Source organism: Drosophila arizonae, chromosome 4 (assembly GCF_054131065.1).
Source record: "Drosophila arizonae isolate 15081-1271.41 chromosome 4, UAZ_ARI_1.0, whole genome shotgun sequence".
Classification (NCBI taxonomy): Eukaryota; Metazoa; Arthropoda; class Insecta; order Diptera; family Drosophilidae; genus Drosophila; species Drosophila arizonae.
In genome coordinates, this window is record NC_142924.1 from 12198352 (window position 1) to 12216271 (window position 17920).

The window sequence follows — 17920 nt, forward strand, 5'->3', positions numbered from 1 at the left end:
ATATTATTCATAGAATTTCTTTTAAATATTTTAGATTTTTTATATACATTCAATTATTTTTGAGAGCAGAAATATATACTTTTTTATTTATATGAATAAATGTTGCAACCTAAAATATTTCACAGATTTAAGATATCAGAGAGGTCTTAGTTGAAAGTGTACAAAATTGTTAACAATATTTAATTATATTCGACTTTTATTTTTCACAAAACCAAGCACTGATGCTACCAAAAATGTAATTCAAATAAATTTCACAAAATTAAAATATTTAAAAACCATTTCCGCCCCTTTGAATGCACTGCTTTATCGACTTTATACCTAAATTACTCACCACCCAACCCCTAGCCAATTCGGAGTACCGAAACTCAACACAAGGCAAACTCAACGAATGAAGCTTTCAGTTGCTCCAACCTACCCCAGTCGAGAGCCGAGCGTGTAAACGAGGCATTGGCAGAGATTTCGCTGTTTTGATGAGTTCGGCAAGTCAACAACAATTCAAATTCAACAATCCAACTGATTTGGCTGCCTGTAGATGGACAGTCATAAACGAAGTGTAACGGCGTCTTGACGTTCCCAACCAAAACACGCTCCGGCTGAAATAAAACGCTTGAACAAGAACGGAACAACGAACATCTTAACGTCGTACTACAAGTCGAATGGCAGAGGCGTTTATAGAAAACCAAAAAGAAAATCAAGTCAACTTGCGTGTAATATACCATGTGATTTCATATTCTAACGAAAGTTTTGTCGTGCAAAGGATATGCAAATTTCGTTGTGCATGCCATCAAAATGTAATAACAACAAAATAAATACAAACAAACCAAAATAAATAAAACTAACAAAAAATAATACACATATTAAATATTCTATAGTTGTCAAGTGATTTGTGCCAAGTTAAACAGTAAAAATATTCCGTTCCGTTAAATTCAAAGCGCTTAAACACAATCGAAACAAAAAACGGAACGCGATTTGGGCGTTGCTCATAAAGGGGATTTGCTGTCGCGCTTCTTTTTTTTATGCCCTCCAGGAAATTTGTTGTGGGCGCCGTTTGTGAAATTGAAATTATTTCTTTAAGACACTCGGCTATCTCTTATATATATAAACGTGTATATATGTAACTATAGATATAAAAAGATAAAATCAAAATAAAAGAAGATGGCTAAAAAAAACCTCATACAAATCCCCGTTTCGGTCTAGAAAGCCATTAATACTCTTGACTGCTTCGAACATATTTTCAATTTTTTATTTTTATCGCAAATTGAGTCAAATAGCTTGCGGTTTTTTATGTTTACGTCTGAGTGGACAGCTGCCTTATGTCTGTTGATTTTTATAAATCAGCATAGCTTGCATATTACGAGCATTTGCAATGAATGCAAATTCAACAGGAACAACATGCAGCCTGCCTTGTCAATTGTTTGTTTAGAAGAGTTTCGTAGATGAGCTTATTGGCTTTTATGCAAGGTCCATCTAGTATTTGTGAGTGCCTCTTTGCCTTTTGTCTATTTGTGTAGGTAGCTTCTTGAATTGTTGAATATGTATTTATACTCTGAACCCATTGAAAATGCAAAATCAAGGTATCTTCTATTTTAGATGGACAAAATGGAACTTGTGTTTGTTCAACTTTTTAGAATTTAATACTAATTTAATTTAATAGAATATAAATACTAATACTATCTAATACTATTTCTAAAAAGAATACCGTGTGTTTAGTTCTTATAAACTGATCAATACATACAGATTGATATTCAGATATTTCGATCTGTAGGTAGAATAACTATAGATAGATAGATAGATAAAGGAAGATTAGCGGATACATTACTCTACGGATATAGATTAAATACAAATATAGATAAAAATACAGATACAGATACAGATACAGATACAGATACAGATACAGATACAGATACAGATACAGATACAGATACAGATACAGATACAGATACAGATACAGATACAGATACAGATACAGATACAGATACAGATACAGATACAGATACAGATACAGATACAGATACAGATACAGATACAGATACAGATACAGATACAGATACAGATACAGATACAGATACAGATACAGATACAGATACAGATACAGATACAGATACAGATACAGATACAGATACAGATACAGATACAGATACAGATACAGATACAGATACAGATACAGATACAGATACAGATACAGATACAGATACAGATACAGATACAGATACAGATACAGATACAGATACAGATACAGATACAGATACAGATACAGATACAGATACAGATACAGATACAGATACAGATACAGATACAGATACAGATACAGATACAGATACAGATACAGATACAGATACAGATAACAGCTACAGATACAGATACAGATACCAGATACAGATACAGATCGCTACGATCCAGCTACATACAGATACAGATACAGATACAGATACAGATACAGATACAGATACAGGATACCAGATACAGATACAGATACAGATACAGATACAGATTACAGATACAGATACAAGATTACAGATACAGGATACAGATACAGATACAGATACAGATAACAGATACAGATACAGATAACAGATACGCTCAGATACAGATACAGAGTACAGATACAGATACAGATACAGATACAGATACCAGATACAGATTAACAGATACAGCATACAGATACAGATACAGATACAGATAGATACAGATACAGTACATATGACAGATACAGATACAGTCAGATACAATACAGATACAGATACCGATACAAGCTACAGATACAGATACAGATACAGATACAGATACAAGATACAGATACCGATACAGATACGATAGATTACAGATACAGGATACAGATACAGATGACAGATACAGATACAGATACAGATACCGATACAGATACAGATACAGAACAGATACAGATAACAGATACAGATACAGATACAGATACAGATACAGATACAGATACAGATACAGATACAGATACAGATACAGATACAGATACAGATACAGATACAGATACAGATACAGATCATTATGCAAACTATCAAGAGATTTACGTGACAAACATCAGTTCTTTATATATATTTGAGTATGCTTTATGGTTATGTATTATGCAGTCGTAAGAGCCTAACCAAAATGTTCTTAATTGTGTTTTTTGTTTAGCTTTTATGTTGCTTGTGTAATGTGAGCTAAATGTAAATACATATGTCGAATGAAAGCATAACACACTCATATATATATATTTATTTATATGCAGCATAAAAGAAGCGGCCAAAAAAAAATGAAACAGAAAATAGTTTATGGTAAAGAGGCTTTGCTGTCATGGCAAGTCGAACACATGTCTGTTCGTCTGTCTGTCAGTCAGTCTGGCTGCCTGTTGTAGAAAACTTCTATTTGGGTCACTCGCAAAACATAACAGACACATCACCGTTATACGCAAATCAATTTTATTTGAAATTTTAATTTTTTTTTTGTAATTAATTTCAGGCATAAACCAATATTTAACTAAAACTAACAGCCACAAATCAAACATTTTAATTGAATTACAAAAGAAATGCTTAATAAATTAACAATTTTCAATTATGTAAATGCTATTAAAAATCCAAAACACAATCCAAGCCACAAATGTAAATGTAACAAAACACCAAAACCAATTTAAACAACTAAAAACTGAAAACTGAAAACTACAAACTACAAAAAACAATAACAATAACAATAACAATTGCATTAAGTGGCGCAGCAAGGGCGAAGTGGTATAAAAAACAACGAGCTCAAATGCAGTTTGTGAAATGTGTTTTAGTTAAGGCAAATTCCACGCAGGAATTCACGAATACAAAATGCGTTTAAGTGCAACGACAGCAGCAGCAACAACAACAACAACAACACGCATTAAAACCCTAACGAAACAACAAGCGCTTCAGGCGACAACCACAACAACAGCAACAACAACAACAACAACCACGACGACAGCGACAACAACAACTAGTGCGACAACACGCCAAACTGAATGTTTCATTTGCAATTTAATACAATTATTTATACTAACAACAAGCATCGTTTGCACCGCTAGTGCCATGGGCAGTGGTTTGCTGCAGGCCCAGGCGATGGCCCTGACCCACGGCCAACCCGCTCGCCTTCGTTTGGAGGAGTTGCCCACAGACTACGATTCTTCGATGCTGGCTGCGGCTGCTGTCAGTGCGGAGGCAGCAATAGTTGCTGCTGCTGCTGCTGCAGCTGCAGCTGCAACAATGACAACACCTGGATTTCAATTAAGCACACACACACCCGCACCCGCACACACCCTGCAGCTGGCAACCACGTTACGTGCTGGCTACGGTAAGCAACATATACCAACTCTATTTCTGTGGCCATCCATAGATTGTCAACTGCTAATTGCACCACCAACCACCTGCAAAGCTACCTGTGTTGTGTACATATTCATGGGAACGAGAGGCATGTGATAGCAGGTTTATTTAGGCGGAGGCACCAGCTTTCTAAACTTTAAACTGCTGGGAATACCATTGTCATTTTGTATCGGATATTCTCCACTCTCCAGCTTCATTTGCTGGCTGTGCATAGAATATCACTAAACTAGAAAATACAGTTTTCCATTTTTTAAATTTAAGCTTCAGTTGCTAATTGATGAGCAGGATGTGATGAGCAGGAAACTCTTTAAAGTTCAGGATATCCTAAATTGCCTGAGAAAGCAGATGTTAAATGCTAAAAATAAATAAAGTCATAAGGAATTGAATTGACTGTCTCATGCAAGATTGGAAGTCAGCCTTTTAATCCTTGGATGACTGCCACAGCAAGTCAATTCCCCATAATCGCTGTTAAGGCATTTGAATTTCTTCATCTGCAAGGGAAGTAAAAGAATTAAATTGTTGGAGCACTCTCATCACACTCAGCTTGCGTATTGCAATAAAATCACTTTCGATTTGCAACTTGAGGCCCACCCGAACGGGGACTTTTTGTATTTTTTCGTGCCAGATAGGAGGGATCTGGAATCCGCAGGTTGCAGTTCAATACAATCTAGTTCTGAAGAGTCAAAGTACCTCAGTCAAACAATCAAATTAACTATGAGGTCTTTCATTAACAATATATAAAGGCAAAGTAGATCGACATTAATCAGTGTTACAGCTGAATGCTTCATTTACCACAGACGCACTTCAGTCTAGACTTCAGCCTGTGCTTCAATTCAATTTCAGACTCTTTTATATTAACAATAGACTGAGTGCGAAATAAAAGTCATAATTATATACAAGTTCGATCAATTTTGTTTAATTAAGACTTATAATGGTTGGCAGTTTCAGACCCTTCATGGTCCAACCATAAGTTAAGTGCTTAAGAATAATGAAAATATGCATATAAATGAATTTCCAACAATTCTGTTTGATTCAGGTTTATAAACGTTTCATTGCAACTATTAACACTCACCTAGGCACTTACTCCAGCCTAATTAAACTACAAACTCAAATCCTTTAACATCTGCTAATTGCTAACAAGCTGCCACGCCCCCGCTACTCAACTCCCAACTAACTATGCCATAGTTAAGGCATGCTTGAAACTTTAGTCTATCGAAACCAAAACTTTGCTAAAGGTTTTGCTGCAATAATGAATCTTTAATGAATCCGAAGAGCGTATAACAAGTAGCATACTTTTAAGAGCTCCAATTTGGCTCGCTTAAATAAAACAAACACCTGCTGCAAGCAGTTAGCAATTGTTACCAGGTTCTATTATATGTTTCCCGGCTATTATGTGTTAAACACGCATCATAAATAAAGGAGGCAAGAAATAACCTGACCTGAACTAAAGCAAGATCATTGACGTGTAGCCTGTTATTTATAGAGTCATTAATCTCTAAAGTAATTTTTTGAAAGCTTAGGAAATACTCGAAATCGTAGCCAGCTTTAACCTAACACGAACACAGTTGACCCCCACGAAAAAGCAAGTAAAACAAAAAAATAAAATAAAAGAAAAGAAAAAAACGTTCCCGTCAATGCTGAAACTTTATTACAGCATATTAATCAAGTCTCAGTTAGATGCAGAAACAAAGATATGAGTGGGCGTGACGAAAACTAAATACCCTGAATAGAAACAAATTGCTGAGAATTAGAAAGCTTTTGTTAAGTGCTCCAGAGATGGAAAGGAAGGCCAAGAGTAGGGAATTTGCATTGCAGAAAGATGGGATAAAATTCTTGAGGAGTTGAATTTTTAAATGAAAAATTTGTATGGAATATTGTAGTGTTATATAGATCTCATATGACATATATGATCTCATTCTTTATAGACATGAAGCAAATATCAAGTAAGACCTGCTTAAGTCTAGTGTAGAAAATATGTAAGGCTTACATACAAATGAAAATTTTAATAAAAAAAAAAAATAATAACATATTAGAAAAGGAAGAATAGGTGTGTGAAAAGATATTTTCTATAACTACTCAAAAACAAAACACATCATATCTTCATAATAAAATGGTTAAACTTGAATAAATATCAACTATAATTTGCTAAACAACTACACTACACTAAAAAGATCTATCGTACTACATATATAGACAAATACATCATACAGTCCCAACTAAATCATTTCACTCAACATTGGCATACGGCTTAAAGCTGTCACAACAATGCGGCCAAAAGAGAGCGTGTAATTTGTTCATCAAACTAGTTGGCCAAATGTCCTTAAACTCAATTTTGCTTGTCTTTCATTATGCGACATAGATTCCAATGAAATCGATAATTCCTATGCCGCTGCGGGAGCAGCCGCAGCAGCTGCTGCCACTGTCGAGGCTGATATTGGCTTTGATGCCGATGCTGATGACGTTGAAAAGTCGGCCGAGGATTACGTCATGGCCATGGAACAGGGCCAGGAGTCGCAGGCGGAGACGGAGATGGACACGGAGACGGAGACGGAGATGGAACAGCGGCACTGGCACAATACAACAAATGAGAAACAAAATGAGAGAGCAGAACCGAAAACGGCAACGGCAGCCACGCCGGCCGCAGCATCCATTGGCAGACAACTAATGAATGCAAAAACACAAGATTTATTGTCCTTATCGCAGCTTAGTTCATACCAAACATCAACAGCCAAAGCCCCAGCTGCCGTTGGGGCTGCAGCGCAGCGCGAAAAGAACGCACCAAGCCAGAAGAATGCCATCAGCATGGGTGGCGCCACATCTGGTGGTGCCACATTTCAGCAAATTGGCTCACAGCGCGTCAATGGAAACGCTCCAGCAACAGCCACGCCCACAGCAGCTACTAATGCAGAGAGCCAACAGGTCGCTACAAATGGCTCGTTGGTAGCCGCAACCCTAGCCACAGCGACCGGAACGAACAAGACCCATGTGCGCACCTCGGCCAAGAAGGTCGAGAGCAAGTACATATTGCCCAAGCAGCAGAAAACCGATGCACCAATGCTCAACTATATCTTTGATACTCACTCTGCATCCAACAAACATCATCATCACGATCAGAGGTGGGTTTTGCGAAAAGTATATTACCATTAAGTTAACTGAGGCAGAAAAAAAAAGAAAGTCAAATGACTTGATTTAATTCCTTTGAGTTTTTGAAGTCTGGAAAGTTTTCTTAACGCTTTTGTTTTATTCTCAAAAACTTGGCAAAATTTATATATAAATTTACCGAGTAATATATAATTACACATATGTATAGGCATATTAATTATAATTTTTAGAGCTCGATTTTTTTGTTATAATACTTTTAGTATGTTTTATGAAGTCATGTTTGAATAATACCAAAAACCAAATCTTAAATTAATGTAGGTTTATATATAAATATTTAATATAACATCTGGAGAAAATAATTTCCAGCATTCATCTTCAAGCACAATTATAATATTTGCCTCTAAAATAAAACTGAATATAACTATTCTTATTTTTAATGTGTTCCTTATATTATTTTTATGCTCCAAATGGATTTTATATAACCATATGATTATCCGTAATCTACAAGAAAAATGTATACTTAACTTTATATATTCTAAAAGTTTTTCCGTTCAGCTCTATTAGGCAAACTTTTAAATTATAGGTTATAGTTTCTGTAGCTTACCCTAATTACACCGCAAATCAATAATTTGCTTAATAGTTTAACTGTAAATAGACTTTATGCAATAGTTCAACCATATAATTGTGGAACACACACACCATCGATGCTCCACCCACCCATACTGAGGAGCAGCAGTTAACTGAAGGTCGTTTGGGTTGCTGTGTAAAACATTTTGAAAACTTAAGTTTTTAAGACTTTCGCTACAAGCAATAAACATTAAGCATAAGAACGCACAGACCAACGGGAGCATGTGTCTGTGTAGGCTTACTTACATACACCTGCTGACCAATAAAAATGCACACTACACACATATACATACATACATAAATATATACATGTGTTTACCTTTTACTTACATCACATATGCTCGGTTTCCTTACAGATATGGGCCCCATTTCGAGGACGTGCAACGCGTCGGACAACCAACAAATATGACTGTTCAGGCGGGTAGCAGCATTCATTTAAATTGCAGAATTTCATTGCTGCAAGATAAGACTGTAAGCATAGCCACTTACTATAAACTCGTCTAGCTTTACGAAACAAGTTTAAGGCTCTGAGATATGTCAAATGGAGCAGTGCTGCTTATAAATTTATGACATCATGCGAGAATATACTATAAAACTTGCAGTTACTTAAGCTTAGCCAGTTGTGTAAGAAAAAGCAGAAGCTTAAATTCCATGAGACTCACATAGAAGGGCAGTAGATATAAAATATGAAATGCGGGACCAATAGAGAGAGAGCGCATGTAATTGGGAAATAGTCAGAGAGAAATTAGAAAAGAGAAAAAAAAATAAACAAGAAATGAGAAAAATAAGACATAGACATAAACAGAGCGAAGTGAGAAAAGAGTCAACAGAGAGGAAGAGAGAGAGAGAGAGCGGGAGAGATTGAATGAGAGTTAGACAGCGAGAAAGAAAGAGCGAAAGAGTAAGATAGAAAGAATGAGTGGGAAAAAGAGGGGGTAGAGCGAGAGACAGAGAGAACCGATGATTGTTAACTTACTCAATAATCCTCTCAATGTATGTACACAATAATTCAATGCCTCAACATTACCGCCCCTCAATGCAATTCTCATAAATAATGTAAGCTTAAGTAGCCAGCAATGTAATAGAATGAATGCGATTATAGACAACAAATTACAAGAAATTGCCCTTGACAGGTCTCCTGGGTGCGTCGCAGTGCGCAGAACGAGGAGAATGCTCTGGACTTGCTAACTGTGGGCCTGAACGCCTACACCGGTGATAAGCGCTATAAAATGGAATTTCAATATCCCAACAATTGGCGTCTGAAAATCATCAATGTCAAAAAAGACGATGAGGCGACATATGAATGCCAGATCTCAACACATCCGCCCCGCGTTATCCAAATTAATTTGCATGTAAATGGTAAGAAATACAAAGAAACAAATGAAAATTTACTTGATTTCAATATTGACTTGTTTCGCAGCTCCGAAGGTGATGATTGTGGATGAATACGGAGATCCATTGCAGGAGAAATACTATGAAATAGATTCCACACTGCAGCTGTCCTGCGTGGTGCGAAATGTGGCCATGACCAGCTCCGTTGTATATTGGAAACATAGCGATAATGTGCTCAACTATGATGTAACACGAGGTGGAGTTAGGTAGCTATCGAATAAAGATCGTAAATTACCCATATATCATGTGAAATTCCTCTACTCCTAGTGTTAAAACTGAACTGATGGAAGATGGGGCGAATTCCACCTTATCCATCGCTAAGATTCATAAGGCCGACTCGGGCAATTACACCTGTTCCATTAGCGAATATCAAAATTTTACCATAGTGGTGCACGTACTAAATGGTAAGTATAGATGACTATACAAATGAAATAAATCTTTGTTATACCCTTACTCCACTTAGGCGAAAGTTTCGCTGAGCTGCATCATGGTGGTGCCGGTGGTGCACATGCCAACTGGCAATATATAATTGGACTGTATTTTCTACTGCTGCTGCGCTGGATCGCCAGCACAACCGTGTTTACATCCAGGTAAAGTTAACAAGGTCGCCTAACTATACAGACATATATATGGTATATATGTATATGTGTGTTATATATAAATAAATGAATGAATATGATATAGGCATAAATTGTTCACCTGGTAGTCTTCTTATGTACATTTTTGTTAATTAATTGTAAAGATTTTTGTATAGACAAACACATAGCGAGAAGTTATTAGAAATAACTAAAAACTAAGTTTAAATTAAAACGAAATAAGTTCAAATAAATAAACTGAATTGTTGTTATAAGCAAGTATACTATAAGTGAATGCCTAGTAAAATGATGAAGTGTATTATTCATTTATTCGTTTGATATTGGTTAGCATCGATTTGTACATGTAAAAGCGCACATAAATTTAATGTTACTAAATAAGTCAGCGATTTGCGTGTGGCGCAAATGATGCCAACGAATTTCGAAGCCGCATATGATAAATTAAAATACAAGAAAGACAACCAAATCAAATAAATAAATAAAATACAGGAATGTAAGATAACATGATGATGAATGCAAAAGGATTGAATGCGGTCGGGGCAACTATAAATAGCGTACGTGCATATTGTAAGTCCCAATACCCACACACATACATAGTACTATTCAAAGGATACCACAGCATAAACATGTGTAATTTAATGCTTACAATATCTAGGACATAAGCCGTCATATGATTAATAAATATAAAATTACCCAATGATTGGGAAACGAGTTTCTTATTTTTTGTATATCAAATGCGGTAAGTTTTTCAATTTAATTTAAAAATCTCAACCATTTTTAAGGAATTTCTTTACAACTGTAACGTAACACTTTCAGTGCTAATAGCATTATAGATAAATGTATTATCGATTGGCTTGTATTGTTTCGTAATTATCTTGATCACCTCCTGTGCAGCACAACCTCCTGCAAGCAAAATCAGGTTGATTAATAAATTAAACAGATTATCTACTATAGCATTTGATTTACCAATAAAAGCGGACACAGCATGCAGCTCGGCGCCGCCGTAGCGGCATATTTCGTGCAACACATCATCGCTGATGGTCACATGCAAGCCCAAGTCATTGAGCATTTTGCTGGTGATGCTCTTTAGTCGCACAATATCCTGTTCCACGGAGCACTCACCGGGTATGCTTCCGCACTCGCTTAGGAAACGCTCATATGCCCGCAGAGCGAAATTGTAGGCGGTCAAAGTGCCCTGCAGTTCATTGTCCTCCACTGCAAAGCAATAAAATATAATACTAAAGGAATTTATATATTTGTGCGATAGTTTGCAAATAACAGTTGAGCGTTTCAAAGACTTCGGTTCTGCTCGTGTTTGACTCTCTTTACATGATCATCGGTTAGAGAGGGTTACAAGTTGACACAACTCTCTTATACAATACATATACGAAAGACTTGGAACTCGTCGATGCCATCGTTTGCTCTTTGATTTTTTTCTCAGAGACTTCATTGCAGGCATTGAGAAACTATCAACAGTTATTGGCGAGATATGCTTTTTACTATATAAACACCTACCCAGTGGTAGCAGGCGACAGTTCTTCTCATATTCATCGGCAATGCGGGTGCCACGAATCACAGACAGTCCTGCAGCCTCACGACATAGCAAACGCACAGTGCGATCGTCTATGCTGTCCGCTGGCAGTGACAGCTGCTTCAGATATTCCTGGCATTTGTGGTACACTTGATCGGCATCATGCAGCGCCTGTTGGTGATAGATTTGCTGCAATGCTATATATGAGTCTGTGTTGGCCGTCATATCGGGCAAGACGCCTGGCAGGGGTAAATAGCCCTTATTTTCCTCCACTACAAAATGCTTTAGTGCCTTGGCCATTATCCAAAAGACATCGTTCTGTTACGAAAGCGAAATTATTATTATTTGCTGTGAGCCCCTGAAGATTGGATGGTTTACCTTTTTGTGTAACTGCTCACAGGCATCGTCGTCGAATATGGCCTTGAGGTTGCTTGGCACCATTCCAGCCCCAAATGCAGTATTAACTGCCTTTATAGCCTCTTCGTAGTTCTCCTCATCCTTCTGCATGTCGGCTTTGATTGCATCGCGCAGTTGAGTCTTCTCCTTGTAACTGCCAGGCGCAAGTCGCCCGGCTCCATGCTCTTTCTGCCAAGCTTTTAGATATTTGTACAGCACAAGAAGCCAGGGCACCTTACTCGTAACTTCTGTTGATTCCAAATGATCACGCAATGCTTGAAATGGCTGCTCTAGGCGCAAATCAAACTGACGATTATCGGGATGAGTTTCTACAATGCAATGTTCCTTGATTTGCAGACGTATAGAGCCCAGCATGCCAAGTGAGCGGCAATAGACGAGCGGTACATTGGACTCCCACAGTCGGTTCGCAAGCTGTAAAAGTGACTGTTCGTTGAGATTCGAGGCAATCACCAGATCAAAGCTATCAAAGAAATTTGGACGGTTTGCCAAGATATAGTCAACGCTTTCATCTACATAATCTCCAATGACATCTGGGTTGAGCTCCTGTAGCAGCTGTTTGCAAGCAAATGCTTTCGATTTACCGAGGAAGCTATTATCTAGAAAAAAGCTATTCTCCAGCTTTAAAATACTCCAAAGAATTAAAATCTATCACTGCCTTACTTATTGCCCAAGTCCTCTTCCTTGACAGTGCTGCCATCAGCCACAGTGAAGCCTCCAATGCCCGGCAAGACGAGTCCCTTTGCTGTCTCACAGCCGACAGCCGTCACGTTTACCACGCAAATTGTGGCTGCCTCTAGTAATGCCTGCCCGTGATCGCCCCACAGCCTGTTGATGCCATTTTACAATAATCACTTTGTTTTGGAACTTTAACAGACTTACCTGATTTGTCTATCATATTTTTTGCTTTTATCTGACAATTCAGGTGACTTTGGAGGTGCAGGCGAAGACATTTTTCAAGCCGGTAGCAAAAAAAGTTTGCAAGTGTTTGAAAACACTACGATTCGCAATCGTAGTTATCGATAAAAAGAAACAAACAAGAAACTCGGAAAACTCACGAGTTTGATTTAAAAAATATTTATTCAATCATAATTAATACATTTCAAATAATTTACATCTTTTTTGTTTCCACATTAAAATTTATTACGTTCCAATTATTTATCTTAATTAACTACATACAAGAAATCAGTCTTTACAAACAAATTGTATTAACTTATAGTTCTGTTGTTTTCGCATATCGGCAAAAATAATACCATGTTGTGAGCAAAACAATATATGCTTCGGGGACGTAGATATTAATTTAATTTTCTATTGTTGAAAGTCCTCTTGAAGGTTGTATTTTTCTATAGCTTACTCAAGTCGATAAATTAATTGTATAATACCGCATCTCTATTTTATTTGATAGGCAATGACAGCAGCTCGCTTTCCAACACTTGCTCCAATAGGGCACATATGTTTTACAATTACGCTTTGGTACATCATTCGCGTTGTAATTTCACAACGACTTGCGTTTGTTTGCTGTCTACATTTTTATCTAGTAAAACGAAGCAGCATTTAACTAAATACAAATTAATATTATCACCGAGAGAATGCCAGCCAGGAGCAACACTGCAAAAGCGTCAACCAGCACCGGCAATGCGACAGCGAATGAACAGATGCAGGATCCCGCGTACAAGTTGAAAAGAAAAAAGAATAATGAGGTAAATGTAAATACAATGTACAACAATGTTGCTAGCCTAGATATGCGACCCCGAAATAGCATCTAAAAATTATTGCACTCTGTTTATTGTCTGTGATTTATTTTTCTTTAGGCTGTGCAGCGCACGCGTGAAAAAACTAAGAAAACTGCCGAGGAACGCAGAGGGCGCATCAATGCCTTAAAACAGGAGAATTTACAACTGGCGACAAGAGTACAGGCCGAAAAGGAAAAAATTATTTATCTGCGGAGCTTGATCATGCAAGGCATAAAGAGCGAAGAACAGGATCCAATAATCGAGGAGATTTTAAGATCCTCTGATGAGGACAACGACGACGATTTGACGACATCACCCAATCGAAATGACTAACGAACAATTAATCTTAATTTACCTAATATTATTTACATATTTTTAGATTATTCCCTTTACTAACCGTCGTAGACGTCGAGCTTTTCCATGTGCAGTGAGAAAACCTCATCCATTTTTCCGTTGTTAATTTTAATAAATCAACGTTAAATGTAAAGCAAAAGTTCTTTTACTGTTTGTTGTTGTTTCTTGTGCCAAAATCCCGTTAGAATTGGCTGTTCAGTCTTTTGCTCTTTGTTGTTGTTGTTGTGTCAGCTTTGGTCACTTCCGCCTTCTCACTGGTGGGCATTGATTTATTGCACTTTTTATGTAAATGTTGGTCTACGTTAGATTGAGTATGCACGAATTTACGAAATGACGAAACATATGATTTGTATATAAAATTGATATTAATATTTTGAATTCAATAAATTTAAAGTGGAACTATAACATTTAATTAACATCTCCCGGCTCGATTTGACAGCAAATAGTACATGATTGTTGCTACGAGGAACGTCACATGCTAAACTCGCAGTGCCAAACACATAGCTAGCTCTGGATTTCAATTAAATAACAAGTTTAATTGACGATGACTGTACGACTAGAACGAATTCTGTGCTTTTGTAATCGCACGGCTGGCCATGTCATTTACTTTTTTTTGCTTATTAGTCCATTTATATTTCACGTAACTTGTTTTTGTTAGTTTGTTGTTGCCCCATGGCCTGTTTACAGACTTGGATGAGGGACAGCTGTTATTTAACAGTTGACTTAACAGTATTCATAACTTTCGTGGTTTCTAATCAGTTGTTAGCATTAAATAATTAAAAGATAAATGTGAAAGATAAATATTTTTATCTGTTAATACTATAAAATGATTTTTTTTTTTGAGTGCTGAAAAATTCTGTATGAACACTGATTAGGGTTGCATTGAAAGAATTGTCGATAAATTGTAAGACGTGCGCAGTCAAAATTCATTTAAAAATATTCAAATTTTGTAATTTAATTGTTAACTTTATTTTATAATATGCTACCAAATTTGTCACAGTAAAAAATGCTGCTACCGTTAAACGATTTTGTTCCAAATCTTCACTCCAACTCAAATATTTATCTGCTAAAACGACAGATTGCAGAGAATGGAACAAAAACACAAACCCAACTCTTTCAAGTCTTCAGATTCCGGATTGAAGACACAAGAACTGCCAACGATGTCAAGGTTCAGTAAAGATGTACCTAACGCCACTACCGATGACGCAGTGGAAGCCCCTATAAAAGAAGGTGCTGTAGTTCAATCAAGTCATAAATCAAAAGGTTTCCGCGGCTTTTTTAAATTCGGATCTAGCAGCAAATCAAAAGGAGGACAGCCAAATAAAAAGGAAATTAATCAGCCCAATGCTCCTCTAAGTGACGACGATACACGCCGTCTGATTGGTCTATATTCGAAATACGAAAATCTCTATAATCGCCACAACTCACAATATGGCAACAAGCAAATCGAGAATATATATTATTCGGACATAGCGCGGTCTTTTAAAAACCAAACTGGGCCACAGATTGAAGCTACGATTACGGAGCTGCGCACGGCATTTGAACGTGAATATGCCTTGATTCAGGATGCGCGTCTCAACCACGGTGACATTTTGATGCCCACAATTAAATACTACAATGAGTTTCTATTTCTAGTGCCTTTCATCAGTACGAGCAGGGAGGGAGCTGAGGACGAACATACGGGCAAGGATGTATCCTCCCTTGTCACTCAAAGTAGCCAAGTACTCTCGACTTCAGAGCTGGCGCCGTACAGCATCGCGAGTCTGCGAAATAAATGCGCTTCATCTGTGCCAGGATCGCAATTTGTGGGAATGAAATCCAAAAATATACAAAATGTGTCATTACCAAATAACGAAAAGAAATCAATGAAACTCAAGAATAGAAAAGAAAGCAGGTGGAAAAACGAAGAGAATGCAGATGAAGACAAAAGACAGAAATATACCGAATCACAAAAGAGCTTCAAATCGAAAAATTATGCAGAAGCGCAAGAGGTTGACAAATCGAAAACGGGTGAGGAACCACTGATGATAGATAAATCTAAAAATGAAACGGAATCAGTGAAGATAGATAGATCAAGAAGTGACACGGTATTAAATAACAAAAATACAAAATCCGAGCGTGCAAGCGCGGTGTTTCAGAAGCCGACTTCTGCAGAGAAGCAGAAAGCAACTGTTCAAATACAAACATCCGAATCGGAACTACAAAGAGCTGGCCAAGGTGGCCAGTTAAGTAGCAATCTCTGCAACAGAAATCAGCAACCGAAATGCATTGCCATCCTCAATAGGCCAGGTTCAGGTAGTGGACTTCCCCGACCACGCAGCAGTCAGGATCAGCGCAGTGGATCATCCAAGAATAATGGCCATCAGCTGGAAACGCTATGCGAAATGATTAGAACTGAGCTCAGTTCAGCGCCAGATTGCATTTACTTCGATGCCAAGTGGCGTATCATTGAGATCTTACGTGAGGTAAACAAACGCCAAATGATCTACAAAAAGGGCGAGCCATCGCAAACCCAATATCGTAAGACTGCCATCGAAGCCTATTACAATATTTGTGATACCAGTATGAGCAGTGCACATAATTCCCAAAGCTTGCGAAACTCGAGCAACAGTTGTCCATACTGTGCGAACGGAGTCAACCGCTAAATTCGCAAATTAAATATCTTATCAGTCGCTGAGCAGCCCGACTCGGCCATGACCAAGTTTAATTAGATAAGCGAGAGTTTCTATCGCTTCTCAGTTCTCCAACAGCTGTAAGGCAAGATGGAAGCATTTTTAAGCAGCTCAAAGTTACTCAAGCATTGGCCGAGCATTCTTTTCGGTTTTCTCATCGCAATGGTAATTAAATACATCAATGTTTACCGAAGGCGACAGGCGGAAAAGTTGGCGGGGGAAGAGCATATTGCAGGTAGGAGATATTTATACATACATATATAAAAGGTCGCGCAATTTAATTTCTACTTTCTAGTCGAATTCGAGATGATCGATGCCGACATCAAGCCAGCTTTGGAAGAGAAGCCACATGTGCCATACGCTCCTGGGCAGAATCTCAATCCGAATGGTGCCAGACGTTTCTATGAGCTGATGAATGATCGTCGCAGTGTGCGTGCCTTTAAAGCCAATTGTAAACCGCCTATAGACGTATTGGAATATTGCGTTCGTGCTGCTGGAACGTCACCCAGTGGAGCACACACGGAGCCTTGGACATTCTGTGTGATTGAAGAAATGAAAGTGAAGCAAGATGTGCGGGATATTGTCGAGCATGAAGAGCATATTAACTACAGCACACGAATGCACGCACAGTGGGTGACGGATTTACGGCCTTTGCAGACAAACGCAATTAAGCCATATTTGACGGATGCGCCTTATCTGATTTTAATATTTAAGCAAACGTACGGCACAACGGTCGATGGACGTAAGAAGTTGCATTACTACAATGAGATATCAACGTCCATTGCAACCGGAATACTATTATGTGCTCTCCAGGCAGCTGGGCTTTGTTCGCTGGTCACTACGCCCCTTAATTGTGGTCCGGCCCTGAAGCGCTTACTCAATCGGCCCAGTAACGAAAAATTATTAATTCTACTTGCTGTCGGTTATGCGGCGGACGATTGCAGTGTGCCAGATTTAGAACGGAAAAGATTACAAGACATCATGATTAAATATTAATAACATTATGCCAAAATATCTTTAAAAATTACAGTAAACGAATTCAAATATAGTTTAGTACATTATTAATTTTAGTGTTAACAGAAACACTCCATCCCATTTGTGGTGGCCTGTCGATAAACGTTAGAAATTTATTGAACTCGTTTTAATATGTAAG

At 37.7% G+C, this 17920-nt stretch overlaps 6 protein-coding genes across 7 annotated transcripts; 4 read left to right on the forward strand and 2 right to left on the reverse strand.

The window, feature by feature from the left end:
* Positions 1-280: 280 nt before the first annotated feature.
* On the forward strand, positions 281-10967 carry dpr20 (defective proboscis extension response 20). Of its 2 annotated transcripts, none has more exons than XM_018005972.2 (8): positions 281-791; positions 3472-4320; positions 6709-7465; positions 8435-8549; positions 9212-9437; positions 9499-9676; positions 9738-9874; positions 9934-10967. In XM_018005972.2, exons 2-8 carry the CDS (start codon positions 3822-3824, stop codon positions 10062-10064), a joined length of 2043 nt encoding a protein of 680 aa, XP_017861461.1. In that variant the 5' UTR covers positions 281-791; positions 3472-3821; the 3' UTR covers positions 10065-10967. The 2 variants fall into 2 exon arrangements, with proteins under 2 accessions (XP_017861461.1, XP_089323883.1); XM_089467757.1 differs by having other exon boundaries at positions 281-707.
* Positions 10666-13047, reverse strand: APP-BP1 (Nedd8-activating enzyme E1 regulatory subunit APP-BP1). Its single transcript, XM_018005994.2, has 6 exons — positions 12891-13047; positions 12672-12836; positions 11973-12618; positions 11579-11912; positions 11030-11278; positions 10666-10966 (listed from the first exon to the last, which is right to left on the reverse strand). Exons 1-6 carry the CDS (start codon positions 12959-12961, stop codon positions 10854-10856), a joined length of 1578 nt encoding a protein of 525 aa, XP_017861483.1. The 5' UTR covers positions 12962-13047; the 3' UTR covers positions 10666-10853.
* A 15-nt stretch (positions 13048-13062) lies between these two features.
* Positions 13063-14187, reverse strand: LOC108612933 (uncharacterized). Its single transcript, XM_018006020.2, has 2 exons — positions 14139-14187; positions 13063-13616 (listed from the first exon to the last, which is right to left on the reverse strand). Exons 1-2 carry the CDS (start codon positions 14185-14187, stop codon positions 13567-13569), a joined length of 99 nt encoding a protein of 32 aa, XP_017861509.1. The 3' UTR covers positions 13063-13566.
* On the forward strand, positions 13574-14234 carry Irbp18 (Inverted repeat binding protein 18 kDa). Its single transcript, XM_018006018.2, has 2 exons — positions 13574-13708; positions 13820-14234. Exons 1-2 carry the CDS (start codon positions 13598-13600, stop codon positions 14072-14074), a joined length of 366 nt encoding a protein of 121 aa, XP_017861507.1. The 5' UTR covers positions 13574-13597; the 3' UTR covers positions 14075-14234.
* A 759-nt stretch (positions 14235-14993) lies between these two features.
* LOC149269140 (uncharacterized) lies at positions 14994-16740 on the forward strand. Its single transcript, XM_089467758.1, has one exon. The coding sequence runs from the start codon at positions 15184-15186 to the stop codon at positions 16738-16740; it is 1557 nt and encodes a 518-aa protein (XP_089323884.1). The 5' UTR covers positions 14994-15183.
* A 117-nt stretch (positions 16741-16857) lies between these two features.
* Iyd (Iodotyrosine deiodinase) lies at positions 16858-17815 on the forward strand. The gene is made up of 2 exons (XM_018005182.2): positions 16858-17002; positions 17063-17815. Exons 1-2 carry the CDS (start codon positions 16858-16860, stop codon positions 17761-17763), a joined length of 846 nt encoding a protein of 281 aa, XP_017860671.2. The 3' UTR covers positions 17764-17815.
* Positions 17816-17920: the final 105 nt, after the last annotated feature.